The sequence below is a fragment of the Piliocolobus tephrosceles genome, chromosome 14 (assembly GCF_002776525.5).
Source record: "Piliocolobus tephrosceles isolate RC106 chromosome 14, ASM277652v3, whole genome shotgun sequence".
Taxonomy (NCBI): Eukaryota; Metazoa; Chordata; class Mammalia; order Primates; family Cercopithecidae; genus Piliocolobus; species Piliocolobus tephrosceles.
In genome coordinates, this window is record NC_045447.1 from 106,450,343 (window position 1) to 106,475,214 (window position 24,872).

Genomic DNA, 24,872 nt, shown 5'->3' on the forward strand with positions numbered 1-24,872 from the left:
CCACTAACCTCGGAGCCCCCATTGCACCCAGCTATTTCTCTGATGATTCACTTCTCCGCGAAGGGACACAAACCCACGGCTCGGGGACATCCTGCAAAAGCTGGCCCCGTTCCTAAAGATGTACGGCGAGTACGTTAAGAACTTTGACCGAGCCGTGGGGCTGGTGAGCACGTGGACCCAGCGCTCCCCGCTGTTTAAAGACGTCATCCACAGCATCCAGGTAAGGCGGGCAGCGGGAGTGTGGACACGGATGTTCTCAAGATGCACAGAGCCCGGTGTTTTATCTTTTAAACACACACACACACACACACACACACACACATATATATATAAACTCCAAAAAGTAATATATGACATTACTGAAATTTTGGAACATAGAGAAAATTAGGAAAATTATGTGTCCAGATGCTCTGTTGATGCTTTGAGTGTTACAATAACAGAACGAATCAGCATTCCCATTGGAAAATGGTGGCTCAAGAGGCTGTGCAAGCTACAGCATCACAAGCTATTATCTGATGGAACCTGAATTCAAAGGACAGTTTCTGATTCCACAGTGTCCCTCGATATCTAGTGCAGGCATTTTTGTTTAAATGTTACATTGCTTTTTTCTTTTTCGCTTTCTGCTAACAGCCTCCTCACAACCCCGGCTGCTCTTATCTCCTGTAGGGTCGGTCTCTTTCTTCTTGATTCACAAGGCTTTTGTATGCTAAGAACATCAACTGCTTTCTCTCATGCATGTCACAGATTATTTTCCCCCATCTTTTATTTTTTATTTTATTCTTTTATTGAGACGACGTCTCACTCTGTCGCCCAGGCTGGAGTGCAGTGGCACGATCTCGGCTCACTGCAAGCTCTGCCTCCCGGGTTCGCGCCATTCTCCTGCCTCAGCCTCCGGAGTAGCTGGGACTACAGGCGCCCGCCACCATGCCCGGCTAATTTTTTTGTATTTTTAGTAGAGATGGGGTTTCACTGTGTTAGCCAGGATGTCTCGATCTCCTGACCTCGTGATCCACCCGCCTCGGCCTCCCAAAGTGCTGGGATTACAGGTGTGAGCCACCACGCCCAGCCCAGAATTTTTTATTTTTAAGTACTTCCTCTCACCACTTCTTAAAATGTAAAGCTTATTTTTAAATGCATTTCCCACTACCCAAGACTATATAACCCCATCTCTACTAAAAATACAAAAATTAGCTGGTCGTGTCGAGCCTATAGTCCCAGCTACTCTGAAGGCTGATTCAGGAGAACCGGTTGAACCAAGAGGCAGAGGTTGCAGTGAGCTGAGATCGTGCCACTGCAATCCAGCCTGGGCGACAGAGAGAGACTCTGTCCCCCAGACCCCCCACCGTTTAAAAAAAGAAGAAAAAAAAAACAACAACACAAAATCCGGATTAATTTGGTTTTCTTCCCAGGTTGCCAATCAAGCTGGCAACTCCCATCTAGGCCTCAGAATGAAATAAGGGAAGGGCAGACTCTGTGTAGACGCTGAGACAGTGAAATTAGTCACATGGCCATGTGGCGTAATGATATGTGTGTGCTGTCGAGCTTGAATGAGCCCTTCCAGGGTGCAGCGAACAGTCACTCTCCTGGCACAGGCTGTGATCCTCTGTCCATCCCTGGCAGACCCCGTTCTTGGGTCCAGCAAACCCTTAGGAGGCTAGACACTTTCTGGATTGGGATGCAGACACATCTGCAGCAGCTACCGCAGCACTGCCATGTCCTGGATGACGTCTGCCTGGGGACACTCGAGGCAGACATGGCCCCGGTTGCAGGCCAGCCACTGGTCTGTGCATCCCCTCACCGTAGGCAGAGTGGACACAGGGCCAGGCAGGCTGTGGAGAGGGCTCTCCGCCTGGACTCAGTACCGTCCAGCCATTCCCTGAAGGTGACTTTGCCCCCCTGGGGATCCCAGGCCATATGTGCAGACATTGGTGGTGCACCCAGCATCTGGTGGGTCCAGGGATGCTGCAGAACACGTTGCAGCGGACAGGATGGCCCACCGCAGAGAATTCTCTGACCCGAGTGTCCATAGTGCCCAGGGTGAGAAGCCCTGGCGTGGACAAAACAGGATCATGTGACAGTCAAGTTTCCCGTGGCCTTTTGCAGGTTTCCTTCCTTTAATCCAAAGCATATTTTAAACTTTAAACTTTTATTTTGAAATAACTTTAAACCTTTACAGGAAAGTTGCAAAAATGCCAAATTGTTATGCACTGTTAACATTTTGTTAATAGTCTTACTTTATTATTCTCTCTAAACTCGTACAGATGATGATGACTTTTGAGCGTTTCGAGACTAAGTTGCAGACACCATAACCCTTTATCACTAAATGTGAACAAGGATATTCTCTTGCGTACTCCCAGCTCAGTGATCAAAATCGGGGATTTTACACGGACCTGGTGCTGTCTACTCCGCAGCCCACACTCAGATGTCACCGATTGTCCCAATAACGTTCTTGTTTTCTGGTCCGTAACCCAGCCCAGGGCCGCACATTGCTCTGACGATTGTGTTTGGCTTCCTGGGTCTGGAGCGGGCCTGGGTCCTTGTCTTTTTGAGGGGTGCAGGCTAGTTACTTGTAGACTGCCTGCTTGGGCTTCTCTGCCGTTTGTCCAGTTTGATTGAGGCTGTGCCTTTTCCCAGAGTGAGGCTGTGTTCTTCCCCCTGCGTTCTGCCCGGTGGCTCAGTCTCTGCGTCCTGGGGATATTGACTTGATTAAGGGCGTGTCTGCCAGGACTCCTCAGGTGAAGCTGGGTTTTTTCCCCAATTAATACGTTTCTTGGCGGGGCGCAGAAGCTCACGCCTGTAATCCCAGCACTTTGGGAGGCCAAGGTGGGTGGATCACCTGAGGTCAGATGTTCGAGACCAGCCTGGGCAACATAGTGAGACCCCCCCCCCCCATCTCTATTAAAAATACAAAAATTAGCTGGGTGTGGTGGCACACACACGCCTGTAATCCCAGTTACTCGGGAGGCTGAGACAGGATAACTGCTTGAGCCAGGGAGGCAGAGGCTGTCGTGAGCCAAGATCACTCCACTCCACTCCAGCCTGGACAATAGAGCAAGACTCCATTAAAAAAAAAAAAAAAGGCTTCAGCCAGGTGCGATGGCTCATGCCTATAATCCCAACACTTTGGGAGGCTGAGATAGGCAGATCACAAGGTCAGGAGTTCGAGACCAGCCTGACCGACATGGTGAAACCCTGTCTCTACTAAAAATACAAAAATTAGCCAGGTGTGATGGCGGGCGCCTGTAATCCCAGTTACTCAGGAGGCTGAGGCAGGAGAATCACTTGAACTTAGGAGGCGGAGGTTGCCGTAAGCCGAGATGGCGCCATTGCACTCCAGCCCGGGAAACAGCGAGAGTCCGTCGAAAGAAAGAGAGAGAGAGAGAGAGAGAAAGGGAAAGGGAGGAAGGAAGGAAGGAAGAAAGAAAGAATAAAAACAAGTTTCTTATAGGGAGATACTTGGAGATTATGTCAATATGTTGCCGGAAACAGTTGCTTTTATGAAGACTTGGGTTTCTCTCACCCTGTTGTATCGCAGGCATTTTTGAGCTCATCTGAGCTGGAAGCCATTCTGTTCTGGGCCCTGAGCCGGGTGAGGGTGGTTGAGGCCCTCAAGTTGCTGGCAGGTGGGTGGGGAAGCTGGCGGACAGGATGACAGAGGCAGCAGGCCCTCACAGGCTGCCCAGTGGGCATCGTTGGGGGAGGCAGAGGCAAAGTGGCCCAGGCAGGAGGACCCGAGTGGGGAGCACAGAGGTGACAGGGTGGCAGCATTCAGCACACGTGTCTGGGGTTCGGATGCCAGATGGAGACATGGCAGCGAGGAGGTGCAGCAGGGTGGGAGGGAGGCACGGGGAGCCAGTGAGCAGTGCTGGGCACGGGTGGGGCGCGAGGGTCTCGGCACCCGACTGGAACACGGGTGCGTTTACATCGAGCGTGGTCTGCAGGAGGACTCCCCAGCGGCTTCTAGGCATGAGGACAGGCCCTGGCCCGATTCCCAGTGGGGAGAGTTGGGCGAAGCTCTGCCTGATTTCTCAGCAGAGGGGTCGAGGGAGCCCTGCTTAGGCCCACGGGTGGGTGGGGAGCGGGGAGAACCCACTCTTGAGAGGAGACAGTCCTGTCCAGGCATTTATTTTCTCCACTGAGGATGCATATAAGAGAGCCAGCTCTGGGCCAAGGGCCAGGCTGCTTGGGGTTCCAGTTCTTGCTCCATTGGTCAGTCTCTCCAAGCCTCAGTTTCTCCCATTGTAAAGTGTGGTCTGTGCCAGCCATGTCTTGAAGGGCAGTCAGTTCTGGGCAGCCAGTTCCAGGCAGCCTCCTGAGGCTGTGGTGGCCAGAAGCCATGGCGGGGCCGGCATCCACACACGTGTCCTTGGGGTGCCCCATGCTCCCTCTGTCCCCACAGAAGCAGGAGGTGTGTGGAAACCTGACGCTGCAGCACCACATGCTGGAGCCTGTGCAGAGGGTCCCCCGGTACGAGCTGCTGCTCAAGGACTATCTGAAGAGGCTCCCGCAGGACGCCCCAGACCGGAAGGATGCGGAGAGTAAGCTGGGGCCAAGGGCTCCCAGGGGCACCTGCCAAGAACTCTGGGAGTGGGGAGAGGAGGGAGAGAGTCGTGGGGTCATGGGGGTAGGGGAGAGAGAAACAGAGAGACCAGAGGGAAAGAGACAGAGACGGGGAGGGAGAGAGATGGAGACAGAGAGAGAGAGATAAGGAGACATCGGGGAAAGAGAGGGAGAGGGAGCGAGAAACAGAGGGGAGGAGAGAGACACACACAGAGACAGAGAAAGGAGAGAGAGAGAAAAAGTGAGACCCCTAACAGCCCAGGAAGGGACTTAGTGTCTTTGAGGGCAGAGAAAAATCTCCCCTGCTTGAAGTATGCGGGTGGACATTGGTCTAGGGAAGGTGCTACTAAATGCTGGCCCCGTTCAGAGCTTAGGCCCCAGGAACGGGTCTCATGGGGCTGGTGGGGGCTGCTTCTGGTCCAGTCATTGCCTGGTGTGGCTGGCAGGCAGCCTGGGCAGGTGCCTGCAGGATTGTGGGAGCCCCCTGCCTGGTATTGGCCCCAGCAGAAGGGATGTGTCTGCAGGGTCAGAGGCAGAGTCACCCCCTTCCTCTGGGCCAGTCCTCTAGAGTAGCCCAGGCACCATGGGAAAGGCCGACAGCAGAGACAGATCCTCTCTCTGGAGGCAGCTGCCCTGGAGCCTCTCAGGCAAGCAAAAATGGAGCCACGGTGGCCCCAGGCTAAGCCCAGTCTTCCTCCTGCAGGGTCCTTGGAGCTCATCTCCACAGCCGCCAACCACTCCAATGCCGCCATTCGGAAAGTGGTGAGTGCGGGGCTCCGGCGGGGACCAGCAGGGTGGTGAGCAAGAGTGAGGGCCGGGGGCCCTTGTGGGCCAGCCCTTCGCCCCCATCCTTCGGGGGGCTCCACGAGTGACTCCTTTACACCTCCTACCCCCGTCCCCAGGCGGGTCAGCTAGACAGCCCTGCCCCTTGCTATGATAGATCTGTGTCCGTGGTGAGTTATTTAATGCTCTATGCCTTAGTTTCCCCGTCTATAAAATGGGAGCCCTGACAGCCTGTCTCATTGGGCGTCTGTGGAGATTAAAAGAATCACTCTATGGCCGGGCGCGGTGGCTCACGCCTGTAATCCCAGCACTTTGGGAGGCCAAGGCGGGCGGATCACAAGGTCAGGAGATCGAGACCATCCTGGCTAACACGGTGAAACCCCGTCTCTACTAAAAATACAAAAAATTAGCCGGGCTTGGTGGTGGGCGCCTGTAGTCCCAGCTACTTGGAGGCTGAGGCAGGAGAATGTTGTGAACCCGGGAGGCGGAGCTTGCTGTGAGCTGAGATGGCGACACTGCACTCTAGCCTGGGCAACAGCGCGAGACTCCGTCTCAAAAAAAAAAAGAAAGAAAGAAAGAAAGGAAAAAAAAAAGAATAAACAAAAACCAGGAAAAAAAAAAAAAAAAGGAATTTCCTTTGTTTTCTAAGTATCCATTATGTTCCAGGTACTTTCCCTAGGCAGTTTCATTTAATTATCAAAATCCGCGTCTTTTCTTCCAAAACTCACACACCTCTCAGAGAATGGCTGTTTCCTGACCCCTAAAATGCTAAAGACAGTGAGAGCTGCAACATATCCAGGGTCAGCCCCAAGTCCTGCCCCACAAAGCGGTCTCCGGCCTGCCCTAGACAGGGTCGGCCACATGTTACGATGGAACTCAGCCCTAAATGGCCTGAGGCCATGGCAACTTTTGTGTTCAAAAGCCTCAGCAAGGCCAGGCAGGGTGGCTCACGGCTGTACTCCCAGCACTTTGGGAGGCCGAGGCGGCAAATCACTTGAGGTCAGGAGTTCGAGACCAGCCTGGCCAACATGGTGAACCCCATCTCTACTAAAAATACAAAAATTAGATGTGGTGCGCACCTGTAAGCCACGGGGTGTGGGGGAGCACTCTACATAGAATGCTCAGAACAGGACCTGGTGCAGGAAGTGTCAGTGCTCTGTGTTACTGTCATTCATTTACTCGCTAAAGCTGCCTTAGTCCCTTCATGGACTGGCTTTGTGCTCACCCAGCCCCCCAGGACATGACAGGTGCACACCCAGCCCTCCTACTGCACACCAGGTGCTTGCCCAGCCCTCCCAGTACATGCCAGGTGCATACAGTTCTCCACTATTAGACACCAGCTGCACACGCAGCCCCCCAGTACATACCAGGTTCGCACCCAGCCCCCGGTACACACCACTGCACACCCAGCCCCCAGTAGTGGGCAGGTGCACAGCCATCTCCCCTGTGTATATACCAGGTACCTGCCCATTCCCCCAGTTCTTGAAAGACCCTCACCCCTACCCTGGTCTGCTCCTCTAAGCTCTGTGCTGCTGGCTCCTCTAGTGCCCCCCACACCCTGTGCCCACTTGCACCTACCTGCATTGGTGCCAGAGACAGAAGGGTCAGCCAAACCCACCTGCCTCCAGGGTGTACAGGCTGAGATCACTCAGGTCCAAGGACCGGGCTTCTGAGTCACAGCAGGTCCAGACTCAGACACGTGACTGTTGTCAAGGTTGCTGCAGGCTCAGCTCTGCCTTCCGCTGCACTGGCATCTGGCTCAAAGCTGAGCCATGAGCTTTGCCCTTGTCACGTCGCACTTCTGGGTGCTGGTTACCCACGTGACCACCCCCCCAGTCACCGTGACCAGGGGAAGGTGACATATGGATTGTCCGAGTCTGGGTCTCAGACAGTCAACTGACCTCTCTGTGCCTCAGTTTCCTTGTCTGTAAAATGAAGATAACAATGGCACTCACCTCACTAGGTGAGTTAAAACGTGTATCATATGTAGAACAGCACCTGGCTCACAGCAATGGTTAGCTCTGTTGCTGTTTATCATTGTTATGTTCTGCATGGCGAACTCCTAGTCATCCTTCAATACTCAACTCAAACGTCACTCTGACTTCCCTCCTACCCCTGTCGGTAGCTCATTGCCCTCTCTGGATTCTGGGCTACAGTTGCAGGGAAGGGCTCTGCGCATCTCTAGGTCACCAGCCACTCACAGACCTCTGGTGCCTGAGCCCCATGTCTCTTGCAGGAGAAAATGCACAAGCTCTTGGAGGTGTACGAGCAGCTGGGTGGGGAAGAGGACATTGTCAACCCGGCCAATGAGCTGATCAAGGAGGGCCAAATCCAGAAGCTGTCAGCCAAGAACGGCACCGCCCAGGACCGCCACCTCTTCCTGGTGAGCCCGGCTCCTGCCAGCCCAGCCGCAGAGCCTCCCTTGCCATTTGCCTCAAGCCCAGGGCAGTGCCAGCAGGGCTCTGGCTGCCCAAGGACATGGCTCTTCTGTGGCCTCTCCTGCGGGGACTCTGGCTCCCTCTAAGACCCTCAGCATCCCTCCCCTAGCCACAGGGAGGCTCGCTTCTCCACATCCAGACACCAGACTTTTGCCAGCGGCTTCTCCCCATTTGCTGCAAATATCTCATTTTTTAATCCCTCACAGTCAATACCTCTTTCCTCCCTGGAATTGAGCAGACTCCAGCTTGTAGCAACCAGGAGAGCATAGAGAACTGTAGCAGCAAATCATGTTTTCACCTATTCCTAAGCCAAACCCTGGCCAGGAGGGAGGGGGAAGGCGGGATGGAAGTGTAATTCAAGACCCACCCCAGGTGCCTCGGCGCAGGAGAAACAGATATGGTTCTTCTTTCCTCCTCTATTTTTCTCTAGCTTCTAATTCTTCATGAATAAACAATTATTTCTTTGAAAGTTTTTTTTAAGTTTTTAAAAATTATGTTAACTAAAACTCATTTTTGCTTTACAATTCTGAGTTCTGACTAATACAGTTGTGACCACAATCAAGTTACAGAACAGTTTTTTGTTTTTTGTTTTTTTTTTTAAGACGCGGTCTAGCTCTGTCTCCCAGGCTGGAGTGCAGTGGCTCAGTCTCGGCTTGCTGTAACCTCCACCTCCCGGGTTTAAGCAATTGTCCTGCCTCAGCCTCCTGAGTAGCTGGGATTACAGGCATGCACCACCACGCCCGGCTAATTTTTGTATTTTTAGTAGACACAGGGTTCACCATGTTGGCCAGGCTGGTCTCGAACTCCTGACCTCAGGTGATCCACCCACCCAAAGTGCTGGGATTACAGGTGTGAGCCACTGCGCCTGGCCAAGTTACAGAACAGTTTGATCACTGTCCCCCTCCCACCGAAATTCCCTTGTCCCACCCCTTTGTGGGCAAGTGCTCCCCTGCCCTGGCAACCACGGATCTCTTCTTTGTTGCTAGAATTTTGCCTTTCCTGAATGTGACATCAATGCCATGAGATGAGTCTGGCTCCTTTAGCTCCCCATGTGGGTTCGAGAGATTCATCCGTTTTGGTGAATGTATCAGTAGCTCATTCAAAAGTTTTGGTTTGGCTGGACGTGGTGGCTCACGCCTGTAATCCCAGCACTTTGGGAGGCTGAGGTGGGCGGATCACCTGAGGTCAGGAGTTCGAGACCAGCCTGGCCAACATGGTGAAACCCCATCTCTATTAAAAATACAAAAATTAGCCGGGCGTGGTAGCACCTGCCTGTAATTCCAGCTACTCGAGAGGCTGAGGCAGGAAAAACTCTTGAACACGGGAGGCGGAGGTTGCAGTGAGCCAAGATTGTGCCTTTGCACTTCAGCCTGGGCAACAAGAGCGAGACTCCGTCTCAAAAAAAAAAAAAAGTTTTGTTTTTTTGATTATACAATTAGCTCATGTTCATGGTTTAAAAATTTAAAAATAGAAATGAACAAAAATAAAGCTAGCGACTAGAGTCTCCTCACTCAAAGATGTAACCGTAGTTAAAATTACTGCACATATCTTTTAAAAATATTTTTCACTTTATAACATTAAAAAAAAGAAAAGATCCCATGAAGCTCACGGGGGCCCCTGGGGGTGGCCTGCGGGCAGCTCCCGGTCCTCACCTGTGCCATCCCTCTTGCAGTTCAACAGCATGATCCTTTACTGTGTGCCCAAGCTGCGGCTCATGGGCCAGAAGTTCAGCGTCCGGGAGAAGATGGACATCTCGGGCCTCCAGGTGGGTGAGCTCCTCCATCTCAAACCTGTCCCCCTGGAAGGGGCACTGAGCAGGGCTGGGGACAGCTGGCTCTGGCTGCTGAGGCACTCACCTCTGTGCAGCCTGGCACCCCTGCCTGCTTTTCCAAGCCACAGACCTTATCTGTGACCAAGGCATCATCTCAGTCCTGGTGCCCCAGGCTGGAAGGACAGGATTCCATCCCTCTCTGCTTGGCCCACCTGCCATGTTGCTGCCAACTCCCCTTTCTGCAGAGCCTTGAAGGATGCAGGGGGCAGTAGGGATGGCACCAGGATCTGGACCGAACCCTGTCACCTCTAAGACTGGGACTTGGGGCCCTATTTGCAAACAAAAACATGAAGCCCAGGGTTGCAGGGAGAAATCCTGGCTGGGGCGAGGGCCTGCTTCCCTTGCCTGGTTCCTGGGTCCTGAGCTCTTTCCTGTCCTCCTGCACCAGAGCCAGGGGAGGGTTCCAGGCAGATCTGTAGCGTGGTCCAGAATGGTGTTTTTTTTTTTTTGAGACGGAGTCTTGCTCTGTCGCCTAGGCTGGAGTGCAATGGTGTGATCTTGGCTCACTGCAACCTCCACCTCCTGGGTTCAAGGGATTCTCCTGCCTCACCCTCCTGAATAGCTGCAATTACAGGTGCATGCCACCACACCCAGCTAATTTTTGTATTTTAATAGAGACGGGATTTCGCCATGTTTGCCAGGCTGGTCTCGAACTCCTGACCTTGTGATCCACCCACCTCAACCTCCCAAAGTGCTGGGATTACAGGCGTGAACCACCGCGCCCAGCCTAGTCATTATTTTTAATGGTAGTTCTTAATCTGGAGCACAAAGGCGTGATCTCAGCTCACTGCAGCCTCCACCTCCTGGGTTCAAGGGATTCTCCTGCCTCACCCTCCCAAGTAGTTGTGACTATAGGTGCATGCCACCATGCCCAGCTAATTTTTGTATTTTTAGTAGAGACGGGGTTTCACTATGTTGGTCAGGCTGTTCTCAAACTCCTGACCTCGTGATCCACCCGCCTTAGCCTCCCAAAGTGCTGGGATTACAGGCGTTAGCCACCATGCCCAGCCATGACTGATTTTTTATAGAGAAACACTAAAAAAGTGGTTTCTTCTAACTACTATAAAAAGCCAGGCATGTAGTTTTGGTGGCTCACGCCTACAATCCTAGCACTTTGGGAGGCTGAGGCAGGAGGATCACTTGAACCCAGTTCAGGACCAGCCTTGGCAATGTAGTAAAACCGTGTCTCTATAAAAAAGTAAAAAATTAGCCAGGCATCGTGGTGCACATCTCTATTTCCAGCTACTTGGGAGGCTGAGGTGGGAGGATTGCTTGAGCCCAGGAGGTCAAGGCTGCATGACTCTGCCACTCACTGCACTCCAGCTTGGCTGACGGGGCAAGACCCTGTCTCAAAAATAACTTAAAAAAAAAAATAAAACAACCTTAAAAAAAGGTATTTTCTCTAGTTAGTCTTTTATTTCTTAACCTGAATTCAGAGAATTTCAAGGTAAGAAGGGATTTTTGGTGGCATTAAGCAAATGACTGCATATTTTGATTTAGCAAATGTTTTTGGAGCACCCATTCATTCAAAGCCCTCTCAGCTACCACTGCCATGAGACACGGAATAGGTGTGAGCTGCCGCGCCCAGCCGCGGTCTCTGTGGTCTCATCCTGATGGAAGAGGATGGAATTTGAGGCTGTGGTTCTGTGAAGAAGTGACCCTGTTTTCATTAGCTCTGGGCACGCATTGTCCTATTTACATCTCTAATCTCAGGGCGCACCTGCTCAGGGATTCAGACTCTGCAGGGAGGCTAAGGCCATCCTCGCTCTTCTCATCAGGTCCCTTTCCATCCTAAGGGGACGTGGCTGCTGTAGGGGGGCAGTGCCCAGTGGTGCCTGTGGGGAATGGCTTGGATTTGAGGAGGATGGATGGGGGCGACATGGGGAGGAAACCTGACAGGCTGGGTGTCAGGGGATGGATTTGGTCAGCAGAGTTCCAAGCACAGAAGATGAGCGGTCCCAGCTGTGTCTGAGCAGGGTGGGAGGCCCGCTGTTCCCGATGGACCAGCTCATGCAGCAGCCACGGTGACCTGAGCCTCTGCGCCCCTCTCCCTGAGAACTGTGGGGCTGCAGGCTCAACTCTGCTACCTCCTCGGGGAAGCACTTCTAAGTCAGAAAACATGAAGCTGGAGTTAAGGACCCGCTAAAATGACCAGCTGGGGTTTGCTTTGTTCTTTGTTCTTGCCCCTTCAGGTGCAGGATATCGTCAAGCCAAACACAGCACATACATTCATCATAACGGGAAGAAAAAGGTCCCTGGAGCTGCAGACACGGTATGGAACGGGCTGTTTCTAGTGAATGTCTTTGACCTCATGTCTTCTTTTTCTAAACTGGATAACCTTGCAATATATTTTTATTTATGTATGGCTTAAAATTTAACAGTACTGTTACCCAAACACCGGGGTTCCGTCTAGGTCCTGCTGCTTGCTGCACAGAAAGCCAATCACTGAGATGATTATTGCCAAGGAAGAAGCTTTAATCGGCCAAGGAGATGGGAACTCAGTCTCAAATCCATCTCCCTGACCAACTAAAACTAGGGGCATATACAGCAGGGAAGAAACGTAACAATGTGTAAGAAAACAGGAACTGGGGGGGGGCAAGGAAGCAATCACGATGGACAAAGGGTTTGGGTCTCTCATTGTCTGGATGTGGTGACCTGGTGAGTTTCAGTCCCTTGATGGTTTTTTTGAGAGGCCTTAAGGTTACTGAGGAAGGAACTCAGATATCAAACAAATGTTAACTTTCAAGCTTGAAGACCGGAAGGGTCAATCTGTATGTTTATCGGAAAAACTATCTATGGGACGATCGGGGCCCTTTCAGTACCAAGGGAAGTTGATGAAAATTAAGCCTCTGCCCCCCCTCCTGTTCAGCAGGCCCAGCACATTCTTAGTCCTCTCTTGAGTGTTCTTCTAGGATTTTCTTTTCTTTTCTTTTCTTTTTGAGACAGAGTTTCGCTGTTGTTGCCCAGGCTGGAGTGCAGTGGCGCAATCTCAGCTCACGGCAACCTCTGCCTCCCAGGTTCAAGTGATTCTCCTGCCTCAGCCTCCTGGGTAGCTGGGATTACAGGTGCCTGTCACCACACCTGGCTAATTTCTTGTTTGAGTGAAACCCCAATGGGGTTTCACCACGTTGGCCAGGCTGGTCTCGAACTCTTGACCTCAGGTGATCCACCCCCCCCCCCCCCGCCCCGCCACTCGGGCTCCCAAAGTGCTGGGATTACAGGTGTTAGCCACTGTGCCTGGCCCCTTCGAGGATTTTCTATGCACATGCACATGTATCTACGTTTTAAATCACAGATGGCTGTTTATACCTGTCCTGTATCTTACTTTTTCACTTAATTTGTCAAGAATCATCCCATATCTGCACACCATTCCTAAAGCAACATAATTTTCCATTAATGATCATTAGCTAGTTCCCACTGATGAGGACCTGGGCTCATCCTGAACCTGGCCATCACAAATGGTGCTGCAAGCAGTGTCCCTGTGTTTAGGTGTTTCTGCATATATGTAGTTGTAGCCATCAGATAGATTGCTGACATAGAATTGCTGGTCACAGGGTAGTGCATCTGTTTGAAATCTTGGTGGCTATGGTCACACTACCCTTTAAGGTGATGTCAGGCTGTGCTCTGACTAGCCATATATGGGAGTTCTGTTCTCCCACAGCCAATCAACAGTGGGATCTTCGTAATGACCCATTATGGTCCAAGGAGGCATTGAATTACAGCCACTGCAGAGGGCTCCACGTGGCTCACCTGGTCCCACCAGGCCACAGTTGTTCTGAGGCCCTTGGGGCCAATCTTCCCATGCTTGAGCTGTGTTGACAAGCCAGTGCGTGGCTTGGGTGTGCTGCGGGGCTGAGAGAGGGCTGGTCATTTAGAGTCGGTATCCAAGACTGGATTAATGCAAGACCGTTTTGGTTTTATAGGACAGAGGAAGAGAAGAAAGAATGGATTCAGGTGAAGCTTCTAAACTTGTAAAGTAACCAAACGACCAAGTGATTGAGCAGTAAGGCCATTCACGTTGGGGCAGAGGGTGGGGGCCTGGCCTCCGGGACTGCTGGCCCTGTGCCGCACCCTGCAGGGATGCAGTGACCACACTGTGCCTTCATAAGCACCTTCAGATGCCACAGGCCTTTCAACCCATTCATTTGTTTGAGGGCCCCCAAATAAACATGAACGGGTCTGGTGGAGCCACAGGCCAGGTTCCCCGCTCAGGGTGGATCTCCTCAATCTGGACAGCTCGAAGGGGAGACCACATCATTGGTAGCGGGGAAAGGAGATGGCCAGTGGCCTGGGCATTGTTCCGGGAACGCCAGGGCCCGTCCTCGGGACAGAGGCAGGCGCGTCCCTCCTGCGGGTAGCGTCCTCCCACATCCTTTGATGGTCCTCCCTGTTGTGTTGCTGTGTCCAGATCATCCAGGCCACCATCGAGAAGCACAAGCAGAACAGTGAGACCTTCAAGGCTTTCGGTGGCGCTTTCAGCCAGGATGAGGACCCCAGCCTCTCCCCAGACGTGCCTGTGAGTCAGTGGCCCGGGGCGCAGAGGGACCTCCAGGGGACAGGCTGCCTGCGGAGAGCAGAAGGCACTGGCGTCTGGGTGGGCAGCTCAACCTCTAGGCTTTCCTCCTGCTGTACCAGGGACCAGGACATCGGGCGCTCCCTTGCGTTAAAAGAAAAACTTCAGACAAATTAACTTTAACAATTTAATTGAGCAAACAACTATTCGTGGATGGGACAGCACCTACCCCCTACAACCCTTGAGACTGGAATAGGTCCAGAGAGCCGCCTCTGCTGCCGTGTGGTCGGAGAGGATTTATGGACAGAAAAGGGAAAGTGAAGCACAGAAACAGCTGGGTTGGTTACAGCTCCGCGTTTGCCGTGTTTGAGCGTGGTATGAAGAGTCGGCCACCTTTCCATGGCAGCTTTAGGCTGAACTTAATTTCACCCCTACCCACCCTCCACTAAGTGCCCGCTGCAGCCTGCTGGGTCCCAGGCCTGTGGTCAGTGCCCAGGTGGGCGGGAAAGCAGGATGTGGCCGTGGAGGAAGTGCTCCTGCATGACCTGTTTGGTTGTCTGGTGCCTTCTGCACAGCATCCTATGCACCAAGGAATGTTACATCATCCCCGTGGAAACTGAGTCTCAGAGGGGCTCGGTGACATCCCCAGGCCATGGGTGGTGGAACTGGCATCACAGGGCTGTTGTGCACTGCCCGCATACCACTCTGGCCCAGGACGGCCCATGACTGCAGACACCTTTCTGTGCTTGTAGCTTGTATTTTCCCCCCAGTGCCCCCGTGCCCTGGGAGATGGTGGTGCAGAGCCCCTTGGGGGAAGCAGTAGGAGCATCTCACTCCCCATCCTCATGTGGAGCTGCCCCAAGGGCCCAGGGGGATTTCATGTGGGGACTTAGGCTAGGAAAGAGGCAGGGCTACAGGGTCCTTGCCGAGAAGCCTGGCCAGGGAGTCAGGGCTGCAGCCCCAGGATCAAGCCTCGGCCATTTCTCCCCAACAGGGTTTCCCTGGAGTCAGGGAGAGAGGATTGGGTGAGGAAGCTGATGTCTGCCCATTGCAAGGAAGGCCCTGGAGCCACTGGCCCTGGACAAGGCGTAGGGATTGGAACTATAGCAAGGACACATTCGGGGAGGCACCCAGGAGAGACGGTGCCCTGAGCCCTATGCCAGGCCCTCTGCTCCAGCCTTCACGGGGGTACCAGGCATGACTCAGAGTGAGGGTGCCCCAACTCTCGCCGCCTGACCCAGACCCCACAGGCCCGAATCCCACCTCCAGGCTGGCTCTGCCCTCTGTACCACCTCCATGGGTCTGCCTGGCATAGCCCACCTCCCCCATATCTACTTCATACTTGTATCAAGTCCACTAGGTTTTTTCTGCTTTTTGCATTCACTTTGTAAGAACTTGGCATCATCCAGAAAGGAAGAGTCCTGGGACTGCCTTGAGTGGAGGTGACCTGGGAATGTGAGACGCTGAGCCTGGCTGTCCTTAAAGCTGGCCAAGCCCTTTCTGTCCAGAGGCTGAGCCCAGACCCTCACTCTGCTGAGAAAGTGGGGGCTGCAGAGACTCTCCACAAAGAGCCCTGGAGGATGAGAGAGAACCCAAAGGGACCCTCCTTACTCACTGGGTGATTTGGTGTGAATTAGAGCCCCTGATCACGGTGGGCCAAAGGGAGGCGTCACCCACCAGCCACCCACCACACTGGCAGATGCTCCTAGGAGAGCCCTCCGCTCAGGCCAGGCCCAGGGAGGAAGCAGCTTCCCCAAAGGCACAGCAAATCCTAGGCCTGGGAATTTCTGCTCCTGAGCCTGCCCTCAATGCACGGGGAGGTGCTGGGAGCTTCAGGAACTGTTCCCCGCTGCACAGGGGCTGCGTGGCCCTGGAATCTCCTCTCACTCGGCCTCTGTGTCCGTTCCAGATCATGAGCACCAGCCCTCTGGAGCCTGTGGTGACCACAGAAGGCGGTTCGGGTGCAGCAGGGGTAAGTGCCCTATGCTCAGCGGTCAGCAGGGGTGAGAGGCGGAGCAGGGGGTCAGACCAGGATGACCTGTAGGGAAGATGGAGAGGGAGGGTTGGACCGGGGCCTCCTGGAGGCTGAGGACTGAGGGGCCAGCCTGTCCTGCTCACTGTGCCTGGGGGCCTGGGTGTGTGGAGGTGAAGCCGTGTCTGAGTCCAGGCTCTGATGACCTGTGTGGTCACTGCAGCGGCCTCTGTGAGGCAGGCACGCAGAGGCCTGTCAATGTGGGGATGTCCGTTACCTAGTTGGAGGTGGTCACACAGCTGGGCACACATGTGAGAATCCTCTGAGCTCCAAGTGAACATTTATGCTCTTAACATGTGAATCGTCCCATCAAGCGTGTATTAACAGTGCAAGGTCCTCGGGAGGCTCAGTAATGCAGAGGACTGCTTAGTCCTTCACCCCAAGCTGCGGCCAGGGAGGCCTGAGCCTCCCTGCTTCTCCCGGTCTGTGTTCTCTTGTGCCTTATGGCAGCCAGCCCACCAGGGTGCTGCTCCGGCCAGGCTGGCCGTGTCCACGCGCCCGCCTGCCAGGGGATGTGCTGTAGGAACTGGGATGAGGCCTGCCTCCCTCCATTTAATCCGGGAAGTTAAAGGGGATGAGGGCCAAGAGCATCTGTACCTGGAGCCATCATCATTGGCACCCAGGCCTGGCACTCACCAATGCTGACAGCAGCATCACCCTGGAGCACCCCGATGTGGCTGCCGCACCCAGATGCGGGAGGGCGATTCTCCAGGCGCTTCGCCTCCCCCTATGCTGTGCAGGCTCAGGAATGACGTGGCCCCAGAGGGCTGCCCTAGCCCCACCCCAGACGGGTCTGTCCAAGTGGGCTGGCCGCTGGCCGCCCCCTCCCATGACCTGAGCTTTACCAGGCCCCACCCGTCGTGATCTGAGCTGGCCCGGCGTTGGGAAACCATGAAGAAACTCAGGAGGCCTCAGGAAGGATGTGGTGCTTCAGGGGCTCGATGGAGTGCGCAGGTGTGGGGGACTTCCAAATACATCCCAACGGGCGAGAGGAGAGACCCCAGATTCACAAAGCACAGCCACCTGGCCTCTGCAGAGCAGACAGGTGCCCTGCAGGGACATCTGATCAACACTACAATGAGGAAGTCTGACAGCCTGGGGGGACGTGGTCCCCTGGCCTCCTAGGAGAGAATCTCCTCTCACTTGTCTCTCCTTCTGTCTGGCCTCACCCCGCTTCCTGGCCACCCTCCTTGAAGATGCCCTGGGCTCCCCTTGCCCTGCCAGGCCCAAGGGCCTTGACATCTGCTGTTTGCTCTGTCTAAGTCTATGAAGCCCCGTAGCCTGCCCCAGGGGCCCCTGATAAAAATGTCTCAATGACAGGAATCTGCCCATCAACAACTTTTTTTTTTTTTGAGATGGAGTCTCACTCTGTTGCCCAGGCTGGAGTGCAGTGGCATGATCTCAGCTCACTTTAAGCTCTGCCTCCCGGCTTCACACCATTCTCCTGCCTCAGCCTCCTGTAGTAGCTGGGACTACAGGTGCCTGCCACTACGCCCAGTTAATTTTTTGTATATATATATATATATATATATATATTTTTTTTTTTAGTAGAGACGGGGTTTCACCGTGTTTGCCAGGCTGGTCTCAATCTCCTGACCTCATGATCTGCCCTCCTCGGCCTCCCAAAGTGCTGGGATTACAGGTTGAGCCACTGCACCCAGCCCTTTTTTTTTTTTTTTTTTTTGAGACAAAGTGTCGCTGTGTCACCCAGGCTGGAGTGCAGTGGCACAATCTCGGCTCACTGCAACCTCCACTTCCCAGGTCCAAGCAATCCTCCTGCCTCAGCCTCCCAAGTAGCTGGGACTACCGGTGCATGCCACCACACCCAGCTAATTTTTTATATTTTTAGTAGAGACGGGGTTTCACCATGTTGGCCAGGATGGTCTCAATCTCTTGACCTCACGATCTGCCCACCTCAGCTGGGATTACAGGCGAGAGCCACCACGCCCGGCCTATGATGGGAATCTTCCCATCAGCAACTTTTTGTATTGCCAGGCAGTAAGTGTGAGGCTGGCTGTGCCCAGACTCACAGAGCTCTGTAGTCCCTTTTCTGGAGCATTAAGGAAAGTTATGAAAAGCAATGTGTACTCATGGTGTGAGTGCAGCCACAGAAGCGCGAGCTGCCCACAGTGGACACACAATCGCAGGGTCACAGTGGGGACGTGACAGCCCACACCCGTGTGTATGAGGCACTGCCTGATCAGCCCCACTGCCTGGCATCCCACAGCCAGGGCAGGCATCCCTGACAGTTTCCATGGTGATGTCCTGGCACAGAGCACTGCCTCCCACACATACAGCTCACATAAGGAGTGAACTGGGCTGACCTCTGCTCCATGACCCTCCCTGTCCAGCCTGGGGCCCTGGGCCAGGCTTATGGAGGCATCCGTGGTCACAGTCCCGCCGCAGAGGCATCAAGACTCAGTGAGAACCCCCTGTCCTTTGTGAGTGCATCTGTCCTGTGTGTGAGCCCACAGGCCCTGGAGAGGCACCTTCAGTGTCTTGGGGAGTCAAGGAAGCAGAAGTGGGTGGAGGCCACATGCGGAGGGAAGCCCTGGGTGGGCAGGACCTGGGTGGGCCGTAGAAACAGCAGGAGCCCAGGTCTGGCTGAGGGGATCCACACAGGGTGTCTGAGTGTGCTCCTGGGGAGTCTAACCCCGGGTTGGTGCCTAGACAGGAGAATGTTCCAGCTGGAAGAACCTGCAAGGCCGTGGTTTAAAATGTTTTAACTTATGGGAAGACACAGCTTGGAGATGGCCTTGGAGCAGGGCTTTGAGGCGCTGCTGGCCACACAGGCAACGCCCCTATTGGCCCCCTGCTTCCATCACAGGCGAGAAGGTAACTGTGGCTCAGGGCCTCAGTCAGTGTCCGGGCGTCTGCTGGACAGGTTGTGGCCAGCAGACCCGCTGTGCCTCCATGGGTGTGCCCAGCTGGGTGGACAGTGCCGCCGGCCCCACTCCCTTTACTTCCCCTGGCCCAGGGCTCAGCTGCCTCAGGTTCTGCAGTAGCCCAGGGAGCCAGGTGCTCAGGGCCACAATTCCAGTTCCGGTCTCTTGTCTCTGTCCCTTACCCACACCAAGCCAGGGCTGGGCCCACGACAGACCACCAAACAACAACAGACCTCGGCTCCAGCCCAGGGCCCCAGGGCTTCCCTACCCTCTAGTGGATGTGGCCTGACCTGGCCGTGTGTTCCTCACTGGTGTCTTCCTGTTTGCAAAACCAGCAGAGTTGAGACCGTGGTGGGAGCTGGGACAGCTCAGTGTCGGTGTCGAGCTGCACAGGGTGAATGTGGTGTGATGGAGGTGAGCTCAGTGTGCATTTTACAAAGCACTCAAAAGCAAGTTCATCCTCTTATCCACAACAGTGATTTTTGCTACAGTATACCAAACTCAAACTTACTTCCTGAGCCCGATTTCTTCAGTGGTATAGTCCCTGTAAGCCCCTTTCCTAAGAGAAGCTACACCCAAGCCAGGAAGTTTTGCAAGGGGCCTTGCAGAATGCAAAGGCTTCCCTGATGGGCAAGCATCGAGTTGCTCTTAACAGAAACACAAAATGTCAGAATCCAGAAGGTCTCTTAGGGCCTCAGACCCACCGTGGGTGACACATGAACCCCTCCAAGGTGCCAGCGAGGCATCAGAGGGCACCCTCGACAGGGCAGTGCCAGGGCCTCTTCTCAGGCACTGCCCCGTCTCAGCCACTGCCCCTCCTGGGACGAGGCAGTGCCCTGTGTCTACCCTCGGGGCTCCAGGGCAAGGCTGGCAGCGAGGGGCACGGCCTCAGGCCTCAGCCCAGCCACCCTCCTGTCTGAACAGCCCCAGGCAGTACCTGTGCCCCAAGGCCTGTGTCCCCTGCTGGGTCATTTCTAGTATCTGATGAAACTGACTTGTTTTCATCAGGGCCACTTACTGGGCTCCAATTCTATGTAACTCAGCTATGCCCCCTGTTCCTGGATGTGCAGCTCAATTTGCTCAAGAAAAATTGCTGGAGGGGGCAGCCCCGTTGACCCTTGGTGGAGACCACTTTCTGGGTTAACGCTGGAGTGTTTTGGGCGCTTTGGGGGTGAAGTCACTCAGTCAGATACTGAGGAAGCCACAGTTCTCCATCTTCCTGGAGAGACTTGGGCCCAGCTTTTCTGATATCCTGACATCCCCAACGAAAACCTGAGCTCCCTTCTTTGGGTCAACCTGTGTGGTAACTTCATCCACAAAGGGGCGTGTGCATGGCCGAGAGACCATCCCTGACTACTCAGGTGGGCCTCTTGCCCCTCAGCCACTGGGTCATGCCTACAAATTCTGCCACACCTTGATGATGGGAGCTGGAGGGTTGGCCTCGGTGGGCTGTGGACCTCAGCTCCGTGGGAGCTGGTACAGGGCCAGGACCCACCCCGAGTGCTCAGCTCAGCTCCATAGCTGAGAAGATTTGCCAGATAAAGGAAGCCAGTGGGACTCCCGGCACCGCCCCAGCCCTGAGCCACACTCACTGCTTCCAGAATTGTCGTCTGTCCCTTCACTGGGACCTGGTCCCCGCTGGTCTTCAGAGGCCAAGCTCTTGCTGTGCACCCAGCCCCGCAGGTACCTGTCCTCCTTCATGGCTGTTCTTCACTCCTCCAGCCCCTGCTGCCCCCTGCCCCATGGGCATGTCGTGTGCTGTTCTCAGCTGCCATGCAGTGCTGCCCCTGGGTGCCGAGGCACGGGTCCCCCTTCTGGGGTCCTCACGAGCAGGCAGTTCTGGGCTGAGGTGCACATCGGGGCCGCCCTTCCACCAATCACTCCCACTTCCCAGCCTCTCTGGGTGCCCACCTGGAGAACAGGTTTTCACCACCAGGTCAGTGGTGCCCATTCCCCGCCTAGTGTGCTTGGAGCCCCCACTGGGGTCTTGAGTGTGAGAAAAACTGCAGAAGGAGCGCAGGCTGCCTCACCCGTGTCTTTGGAGCAAGGCCCATTCATCAGAGGTGCTGGGGGCTGCAGCACAGCGAGTGAGCGTCCCTGTCACCTTCAAAGGAGCCAGCCCTGCCCTTGGGTTCCTGTGCCAAATTGGCCGGGCGCTTGGGGGACCTGCAGGTGGGCCAGTGAAGGGGGACCACAGACCAGGCCACACAGCTGGAAGTGCCTGGCCAGAATTTGCCCGGAGGCACTGGTGTCAGTTTGTTTTGGCTGCCAGAACAAAATAGTACCTGGAGGCTGAAGTCTGAGATCAAAGTGTGGGCAGGGTTGGTTTCTCCTGAGGCCTCTCCTTGGCTTGGAGATGTCAGTTTCCTCCCTGTGTCCACACACGGTCTTCTCTCTGTGTCTCTGTGTCCTCATCTCTTCGTATAAAGACACCAGTAAGATTGAATCAGGGCCCAACCGAAGACCTCATTTTAACTTAATGTGTCTTTAAACACCCTGTCTCTAAATATAGTCACATTCAGAGATACTGGGAATTAAATTTTCAACATATGAATCTGGGGGGACACAGTTCAGCCCATCCCAGCCTCCAATGCTTATGCCCAATCTGAGCCACCCCTTTCTTGCTTCTTCACCCCCAACCAGTTCAGTTCATCTTTTTCTTTCTCTCTTTTTTTTATTTTTTATTTTTTGAGTTGGGATTTTGCCATGTCCTCCAGGCTGGAGTGTGGTGGTGTGATCACAACTCACTGTAGCCTCAACCTCCCAGGCTCAAGTGATCCTCCTGCCTAAGCCCCCCAAATATCTGGGACTGCAGGCACGTGCCACCACAGCAGCTAATTTTTGGAATTTTTGTTGAGACAGGGTCTCACTATGTTGCCCAGATTGGTCTCGAACTTCTGGCCTCAAGCAACCCTCCCGCCTCCCAAAGTCCTGGAATTAGCAACCCTCCCGCCTCCCAAAGTGCTAGAATTATGTGCGCGAGCCACGGTGCCTGGCCCTTTCTCCTTGAACCTGAAGAGTTTCTGTTACGCTTTTTTTAAGCGTATGTTGTTCAGCGTTTTCCTATGGCAGTTTTGGAACCACGCAAGTGGGGATAACTGCAATGAGCATCCCTCCCCAGCTTCAGAAACCTCAGCCTGGTGCTGTTCTTACGGCCCCTCGGCCCCCAGCCCCGCCACACACACACACGCACACACACACACACACACACACACTTCTGTTTACTGTAATATTTTAAAGCCTATCCCAGACCTGTTTTTATTTTGCGCAGCTATACTAATGGTTAGCTTATTTTAGGTAATTTTCTTTTAAACAGAAAAAAAAAAAAAAGAAAGAAAGAAAAACAACACCTGCGGGCTTCAGTTTCCCTGACTGGAGAGGTTGAGATAAACATTTCTAGGGGCAGCTCCAGCTCTGACATCCTGGGGAACTCGAGACATATCTTTGCCTTTTCCTAAAGTCTTCTTAGGGTGTTTTCTGCACCCATAACAAAGTATCTCAAGGGAGGCGCCTCCTCCCCAGAGAGGAAGTGCTGGGTGTGGACCAAGCTTCAAAAGCCCAGGAAGTTATTTCATCAAATGATGAGGCCTTTCCAGGGTTGCAGGCTAGAACATGAAAGGGTAATTAGCTTCACCGGGGCCTACTGTAGGGGGTGGGAGCAGGGAGGGATAGCATTAGGAGATATACCTAATGTAAATGATGAGTTAATGGGTGCAGCACACCCACATGGCACATGTATACATATGTAACAAACCTGTACCTGCACGTTGTGCACATGTACCCTAGAACTTAAAAAGTATAAAAAAAAAAAAATTCACAAGTTGAAAAAAGAAAAAGAAAGGGTAATTAGCAACTTGCCAAAGTGGCGGTTTTATGTACTGTGATGAGGCTTAGGGCCCAGGGACCAGTCACTCATCCCATTTTACAGGTGAGGAAACTGAGGCTCAGAAAGGAGAGGTGAGTCATCCAGGGTCTCATGGCTGACAGGAGGCAGGAGCCTGGGGTCTCTCCACCTTGCATGGTTCATAATCAGACAGGGAAACTAAGGCGGGGCTGGGCAGCCCCAGGCTACAGCTGCTGCAGCCTCCACACCACTCCTCTATAGGCAGGTCAGGCAACTGGAGACAGGCAGGTACAGCTCTTCATGGCTTCCTCACATGTCCTCCCAGATTTTTTTTTTTTTTTTTTGAGTCTCGCTCTGTTGCCCAGGCTGGAGTGCAATGGCACAATCTTGGCTCACTGCATCACTGCAACCTCCGCCTCCTGGGTTGAAGTGATTCTCCTGCCTCAGCCTCTCGAGTAGCTGGGATTACAGGCACCCACTACCACTACCACTACCACACCCGGCTATATTTTTGTATTTTTTTTTTTTAGTAGAGATGGGGTTTCACCATGTTGGCCAGGCTGATCTCAAACTCCTGACCTCAAGTGATCTGCCCACCTCAGCCTCCCAAAGTGCTGGGATTACAGGTGTGAGCCACTGCCTCCAACCTCCCCCTAAAATGTTGCCATGCTTGTCTGCACACTCAGGCATGTGGGTGCACACCTATATTCATCCATGCAGCGTGCCTGGAGGGTGTGGCCCCCGGGTGCCCAACATAGAGCAGGCATGTGGCCACATGGCTCGGGTTGCGGGCAGGGGTGCCCCCGTCCCCAGGGCTGCAGGCCGTGGCTGTGCTGCCCACTGCCCACCCTAGTAAGCGCTGTGTTCCTCCAGCTGTGGCTCTTTTCAATAGTTTCTCAGATGCACCAGATAAAGTCATTGGCCAGGTTGTTCCAAACACGAAGATCTTGATCCACTTACAATCTTCACTCGGTGCAATGGGCACAGGCAGCCGCTTGGGGGCTGAGGGAGGGAAGAGAGACGTGGCCGACTTGGCTCTTCACTTCATTCCCTTCTGCATGTTCCACTTTTTGCCTTGAGCCTGTGTGGCTTTTACAGTCACGAGAGCTGCCACTCCACTGCCGTGTGGGGTAGGGTGCACACATGACTCGGAAGCTGATGGCATCTATTTGCCTCCTTGTAGCTCGAGCCCAGAAAACTATCCTCTAAGACCAGACGTGACAAGGAGAAGCAGAGCTGTAAGAGTTGTGGTGAGACCTTCAACTCCATCACGAAGAGGAGGCATCACTGCAAGCTATGCGGGGCGGTGAGTCCCAGGAGAGGGGGACAGGGACAGGAGGCCACCCTCCTGGGACGGAGCAGCTGAGTCCTCACCAGCAGCACACCAGCCCTGATCCTGGCTCATGGATATAGATGCCCTTGAGTGCAAAACTGTCCTGTCCAAAGTAGAATCTGATCACTTTTCCCTGGTCAGCTCTGGTGTTCAACAAACACTCCTTGTGGCTGGAGAAGTGCTGGATTGGGAACCACAGAAGCGCTAGCTGGGTGACCTTGAGAACAAGGAGATGATAGTGCTCATTCCTTGCAAGGCGTACTGGAGATGGGCGAAGGGTGTGGCTGTGCTGGGAGCTCCTACTGCTGACCTTCGCCCCAGTGCTCCAGTGGTGCTGAAGGCCTGGTGGGCCCATGTGATGAGGCAATGCCTCCGACTGGCACCCCAGCTGCACACCATCTCCATTCCCCTCACTCCAAAGCCCTTTCTCCTGAGAGTGGAGAAAATTCCATGCTTAATATTGAATGTAAAAGTATCCCTGAGGAAGGAACTGATGATTTAAGTATCTTTAGGTGAAGAGGTTGAAGTTGAATCTATGTTAGCAGCTGGATCTCAACACAGAATGCTTTGGTGTTTTTCCAAAGGGCGCCAGCAACTTGTGCCTGAAGCAGTTGGTGTTACTTGTCACACCTTTGCCACGTGGCGGGAGGCAG

At 53.8% G+C, this 24,872-nt stretch overlaps 1 protein-coding gene across 8 annotated transcripts in view; it reads left to right on the forward strand.

Annotated features, from left to right (window-relative positions):
* Positions 1 to 24,872, forward strand: part of FGD3 (FYVE, RhoGEF and PH domain containing 3) — a 90,581-nt gene that overhangs the window by 60,266 nt on the left and 5,443 nt on the right. For all 8 annotated transcript variants that reach the window (XM_023187787.2, XM_023187780.1, XM_023187783.1 and 5 more), the window contains 10 exons: positions 64 to 220; positions 4,400 to 4,538; positions 5,264 to 5,322; positions 7,580 to 7,726; positions 9,454 to 9,546; positions 11,805 to 11,884; positions 13,536 to 13,566; positions 14,021 to 14,128; positions 16,035 to 16,097; positions 24,070 to 24,192. In XM_023187787.2, coding sequence (XP_023043555.1) covers positions 64 to 220; positions 4,400 to 4,538; positions 5,264 to 5,322; positions 7,580 to 7,726; positions 9,454 to 9,546; positions 11,805 to 11,884; positions 13,536 to 13,566; positions 14,021 to 14,128; positions 16,035 to 16,097; positions 24,070 to 24,192 — 1,000 coding nt within the window. The remainder of the gene's footprint in view (positions 1 to 63; positions 221 to 4,399; positions 4,539 to 5,263; positions 5,323 to 7,579; positions 7,727 to 9,453; positions 9,547 to 11,804; positions 11,885 to 13,535; positions 13,567 to 14,020; positions 14,129 to 16,034; positions 16,098 to 24,069; positions 24,193 to 24,872) is intronic.